The sequence below is a fragment of the Halichoeres trimaculatus genome, unplaced genomic scaffold, assembly GCF_033239565.1.
Source record: "Halichoeres trimaculatus isolate MK-OKI-2021-1 unplaced genomic scaffold, fHalTri1.1 fHalTri1_scaffold_2, whole genome shotgun sequence".
Taxonomy (NCBI): Eukaryota; Metazoa; Chordata; class Actinopteri; order Labriformes; family Labridae; genus Halichoeres; species Halichoeres trimaculatus.
In genome coordinates this window covers 42,291,253-42,297,252 of record NW_027437180.1, presented here as the reverse complement: position 1 = coordinate 42,297,252, position 6,000 = coordinate 42,291,253, and the positions used below count along the sequence as shown (strand labels likewise).

The window sequence follows — 6,000 nt, the reverse complement described above, 5'->3', positions numbered from 1 at the left end:
CGACTCACTGACTGATGTCGCTCAGCTGATTCTTCATCACAGATCATATCAGTCTCCTCAGACTAATATCAAACATGGGAAATTTGTGTGTTTTTACCTGTTTCTTCAACAAACAGCAGCTCCTTTAAAGAGCATTGGTTAGACTCTCCTCTGTGTGTTTCCTGTAGCGTAAATAAACCTGAATCCTGTACAGCAGCATACTTTCTACATCATCTGTGAGTCAGAGAGCAAGAAGCGAAACAACACCCTGAAGAAGATCAAATAATCCTCATACCACATCACATGCTTGGTTTTAAACTGGGACAGCTTCAGTCAGCTCGACGACAGATCGGAGAAGACAACAGTTTTATCTTGACTCTCTGTGTGTTCATACGTCAAACTGCTTTTGCATGTAGTATGACTGTTCTGTTGGGTGTGTTTTGTTGTATACTCTGGTTTTCAGTTTTGGAAAATGGAGCTGCATGTGATGGATTTTATTTGGCCTTTCTTATAAATGTGCAACACAAACTTTGGGTAGATCTTGGATAAGAAAACAAAATTCATGAAATTAGAAGTGTTTGCTTATAATCATTTGATTTTAAGTGTTTTTTGATCCAAATGATGAACTTTTTCTTGTTGTTTGAACACTGGAGAGTTCTTACTGAGCCTTACCTAGATCTGGATTTAAGATTTTGTTCCAGGATTTCAGATAAAATTAACTTACTGCATGGACAACTAGTCTGAGGGTGGGCCTCATCCTTTGCTCATGGCGCTGCTCCTGACAGACCTCCAGAGGGCTGGCCAATCAGAGGGGAGGGGGATAGTGGAGTGGGGAATCTTAAAGAGACAGCAGCAAAAAACAAGTTTTTCAGAAGAGTTTTGTGCAAGAAAAAGAGTTTTGTTTTGATTTTGGGATAAGATAAGATAAGAAAAGACTTTATTGATCCCCAGGGGGAAGTTGCTGTGCAGTGAAATACATTGCACAGTACGACGTCGTCATCGATGAGTCATGCCTCCAAGTCCTCCATTGTTTGTGTTGTTGTGTCGCGCTCAAAATGACGTGGATGCAGTGTCACCCAGCTGTTTTATGGCGACCCCCGGTGGTCAAAGAACCGGGCCAGTGGAAAACCATCACAAAACGAGTAGAACAGGGCCAAGGCGTGCTAATGAAAAAAGCCCGTGAGCTAACTTTATCGATAAAACTACTAACCTACCTTACCTACTCTCTGGAACAGTCTGCCTCTAGATATCAGGACAGCTCAGACTCTTGAGAGCTTCATGTCCTTATTAAAAACACACTGGCTTTTAATACTGGTTGAGCAAGACATCCATGATTTTACCTTTTTTTCTATTTATCATGGGGTCCTCTTTTGCTTTTTATTGTTTTTTGTTGTTTTTACTGTTTTTTTATTCTCTTTTAACACATTTTTTATTTCTATTTTTTATTTTATTTTATTTATTTTTTAAAACTTGCTTTTATTTGACTGTGTTCTAAGACTGTGCAGCACTTTGGTCAACCTTGGTTGTTTTTAAATGTGCTATATAGATAAACGTGATTGATTGATTGATTGATTGATTGATTGATTGATTGATTGATTGATAAAACAGGAAAAATAAATTAAGGGGAGTATATACATCAATAACACATCATGGGACGGTACCCACTCTTTAAGTTTATGTTCTCAAAAAATAAAAATAAAAATAAAAGTCACTTTGAGATCTAAACTTCTAAACACTGGCTGTTTTCCAAACTGCCGACTGCACTAGCAGTGCCTACAATTTAGACAAAGTTCAGTCAAATTCAGTCAAATCAAATCAAATCAAACTTTATTTATAAAGCACTTTTCCAATATATTAAAATGCATCTCAAAGTGCTTCACACAAATAAATAAAATAACGAAACAGAAAACAATAAAAAATGAAAGCCGTCCCCCACAGATATAAAATAAACATGGTGCAGAGTAGGGCTGCACGATTATCGCAATCACAATGTCAGCACATGCAATTCAGATTTTTCTCCATAACCAAGCAAGTCTGTAGACTCATCATGACACAACTTTTTTTATTAAATTGCAAGCACAATCACAATCGCAATATTGTCCACCTAATCGCAAATCGCACCTTTTCCCCAAATCGTGCAGCTCTAGTGCAGAGCCTCCTCCAGTCCCCAGGTCTGAGGGATCCATGTTCAAGTCCAAATCACAGACTTCCTGTTCAGAACTCACCATGGTCATTAGAGACTTGTTTGCTGGTCTAGGCGTGATAGTTACACCTGCAAAATTTCAGGGCTCTAGCACTAAGTAGTCGAGGGGCTGCAGATTTAGGCCACTAGAGGGCGCTATGGAGCATATTTATCTTGCGCTAATACTGAATTCATACATTTTCACAGCTGACTAAATTTTGTGGCTCGGTGCGTTTGTGTTTATCTCAAGGAAAAGGTACGCAGTTTGGGGTTAAAGAGGGGTAAGAATAATCCCTGATTCTGGGGCTCGGACCCTAATAAATAAATCTGAGAATTTAAATCTCAGATTGTAAGTGCTGAATATTTTGCAGTGTGTTGTTATTTATGCTCATCAGATATTTCTGTCTGCAGTTCCATCAGACCACCACCAGGATACTTGGTGCCTGCACATTCAGCTCCGTAATAAGCCTTTCTCTTTGAGTTTTGTTTCACTTTCATGACTACAAACATCAGCAAAAGTAGCACAATCAAGATACAAGTGATGATGAAAGTCAGCCAGACTCCTCCAACACTGGAGGCAGATATCTGATGCAGCCTATCGCTCTCTCTGTCATACACACAGTTCATGTTGCTCTTCAGTTTATAGAGGACTCTACATTTCTGTGCATCAGTCTCAGCATCAGTGACTGTGAACACCTCGTACGGGGGAATCAGCACCTGGCTGGTTTGGGTCAAAGCTGAGTACAGCGTAACGTCGGCACCAAAACATGTGAAGACCTCAAAACAGGAAGTGACTCCTGAAGAGTTCCACCAATCAGATCCTAACGTGAAGGAGCTGAAGCGCACGAGTCTGTGAGAGATGTTTGGACTGAAGAGGGTGTTGGATCTGTAAGTTGTACTCAGACACGTCACCTGACTGTGCCGTAAAACCTGCAGAGCTTCACTCAGGAGGGAATCAAAAGAGCGGGGTGTAAATATCTCTCTCCCTCCTGAGCTCTGCAGCAGACCACTTGTGAACAGGTAAATAGCCACAGAGTGATCTTTCTCCATGTAGATGTGTGCAGGAGCTCGGGCTTTTCCCTCTGCATCCTTCCAGGCCTGACTGAAGCTTTCACTGAGGTTCCATTTCTGCAGGATTCCCTTGTCCCTGATCACTGCAGCTTTGGATAAACACTCCTCATTTATGCTGTCATTGGAGTCCTGAGCTGGATCCTGAATCAAGCCCTGAAATAAGAGGAAGACATGCAGTTCAGTGTTGATCCAGTAGATGGAGTTACATCCACAGAGAACAGTGTAAAGCTGGTGCACCTCAACTTAAAATGGAGGAAAAGAAAAAAGAAAAAAAAGGGAAATATATGAAACATATGAGGAGTGAAATACCTCTTCTGTAACATTTTGCCACCTGAGGGTCACACATACGATGAAAAACATCAGCAGTCCCACCAGGAGAACAAGTGCAGTGATGGCAAACACAGATAAAATCTTCCTGTGATGTGCTTTTTCCATCCATGGTGACATTGTCCATCTGAAAAGAAGAAACCTGCTGTTAACCAATTTGAGAAATGGATTAACTTTTATTCTCATTTATCACAGTTTATTTTGAATCTCAGGGAAACGTTAATACCTGATACCTGTGCTTTGTTTACCATTTGGATCAGTGTTAGTATTTTCCTGGGATGAAGACCCCATTTCCCATGAGCATCATCACCTGCTGTAGTAAAGACATTACTCCTATCAAGGTGTGTTTGTTTTAGATCTTGTTAAAGTTTTATCTTTTAAAATGTTGTAAACTCAGTTTGTAGTTTAGCACCCAGGAGGTGAGCAGACTATCTGTTGAGTGTTCCTCATCCAACTCCATCCTCACCAAGCAGAGCTGACGAAACCTCACTCTTCATCTGATTGATAGACGCTCAAGTTTGAGCCATGCGGCGACCTACGGTCTAAATATAAGACACAATGCAGAAGTAGTAGTCAGGAGTTTGCTGTGGGTCTGCTTGAGGCTGGCTTGGAAAATACCAGAAACCACAAACACAGCAACCCCCCCCCCCCCCCCCCCCCCCCCCCCCCCAAAAAAAAAAAAAAAAGTTAAATAAAATAACGTAAAATAAAAAATAAATAAATAAATAATATCTACAATAAATAAACAAGATAAATTCAAATATTTAAAAATAAGACTAAAATTAATTAAAATAATAAATAAATAAAACTAAAAATAAATAAATAAGATAAATTAAAACATTTAAAAATAAGATAAAATAAATTAAAATAATGAATAAATAAATAAACAAAACTAAAAAATAAATAAATAAGATAAATTAAAATATTTAAAAATAAGAATAAGATAAATTAAAATAATAATTAAATTAATAAATAAAACTTAAAATAAATAAAGAAGTAAATAAAACTTAAAATAAATAAAGAAGTAAATAAATAAATAAATAAATAAATAAATAAATAAATAAATAAATAAATAAATAAACAAATAAAACAAAAAATAAATAAAGAAGTAAATAAATAAATAAATAAATAAATAAATAAATAAATAAATAAATAAAGTTTTCACAGTAGAAAAAATCATGTTCACAATCAGGAACAACAAATGTCTCCCTAGAAAGCTTATTTCTCTAATGGCACACACTGAATGGAGGGTGAATTTTTTAAGTCCAATCAGAGGCGCAGCTCAGCTGATTGGCAGACAGGCACCTTATAGGTGTTACTGAGGACACTCAAAGCCCATCCCATTTCCAGTATGGCCCTTGTTGAGGACTTTCCTGAAAATTCTGTCAGTTTTCCGAACCACCTACCACACTTATAGTGCCTATGGCTGAAGTTCAGTCTGTAGTAGCTGGTTTGGAAAACAGCCCCACTGTGTCAGAAACAGATGACGTCAGAGACTACATCCATTAAATAAACAGTCTATGGTTTTAGCCTGTGCTCTATCACTCTTCTGCTTAGCTTTTCTCTGCTTGGACCTCTTTCTTTTTGACAGTCCAGCTCCAGTGTCCACCATCACTACAAAATAAATCCAATAAATCCTTGTCAGCAGAGAAAAACACAGATCTCCCTGCTTACTGCTAAACTTTGCTGACCACAGAAGTGCCATCATAGGGACCACAAATACTGAGAAATATAATTCATACACAACACATTTTGGTGCTGAATATCTCATTTTAAATAATGGATTGTAAACAGGCAAAAGTAGGATTATTCTGATATCAATCATAAAGTCCTTACAGGGCCTTTAAAGCTCATCAGTTTCAAATCTATCTTTAAAATCAATTCAAATTCAAGTTAAAACAACCAAAATGATCAATAAATGTTTGTGTGACTCACCACATCCTGAGCAGCCCAAAGTCTCTTCTGTTTTCATCTGTTCTTCCCGTGTTTTTCAACTCTTCCGCCTACCGCTGTTTGTTAAGGAGGCTGCAGAACAGGATTTACCAGCGTCAGCGTGAGTGGTGTTGCACCTCCTACTGGAAATACAAACAGTGGAATTAAAGAAAAAGTGGACCCATGAGTTCATCAGATAAAAAGAAAACATGACCGGAAAAACATGCAGTCAAAATAGAAAAAGCAGCTTCAGGTTATTTTACAGTAAATCTTAATCACAGGGTCAGAGAAAAGTGCACGGTGACACCAAATGGGCTCTTGTGCCTTGGAGCAAAAAGGAGTAAAAGAATGTCTGTGCAGAGTGGTTTTACCTGTAAATCCTGGCTACCTCCTTTAAACACCTTTACACCTGCACACATTTTCTCTCCTCTGTAGAGCAACATGCTACTGTTGGAAGCATCGACCTGCAGAAAGGTAAGACAAAACAATGGCTGTGTTTGTTTTTCTTT

At 38.2% G+C, this 6,000-nt stretch overlaps 1 protein-coding gene across 1 annotated transcript; it reads right to left on the bottom strand.

Annotated features, from left to right (window-relative positions):
* Positions 1-2,089: 2,089 nt before the first annotated feature.
* Positions 2,090-5,537, bottom strand: LOC141787183 (ecto-ADP-ribosyltransferase 5-like). The gene is made up of 3 exons (XM_074665471.1): positions 5,495-5,537; positions 3,542-3,686; positions 2,090-3,385 (listed from the first exon to the last, which is right to left on the bottom strand). Exons 2-3 carry the CDS (start codon positions 3,677-3,679, stop codon positions 2,540-2,542), a joined length of 984 nt encoding a protein of 327 aa, XP_074521572.1. The 5' UTR covers positions 3,680-3,686; positions 5,495-5,537; the 3' UTR covers positions 2,090-2,539.
* Positions 5,538-6,000: the final 463 nt, after the last annotated feature.

Bases quoted from the DNA above. Each gene is read 5' to 3' on its own strand.
- LOC141787183 (XM_074665471.1), bottom strand. From the start codon at position 3,679: ATGTCACCATGGATGGAAAAAGCACATCACAGGAAGATTTTATCTGTG. The intron at 3,386-3,541 runs GTATTTCACTCC...CTCTTATTTCAG, and splicing joins GGCAAAATGTTACAGAAGAG to GGCTTGATTCAGGATCCAGC.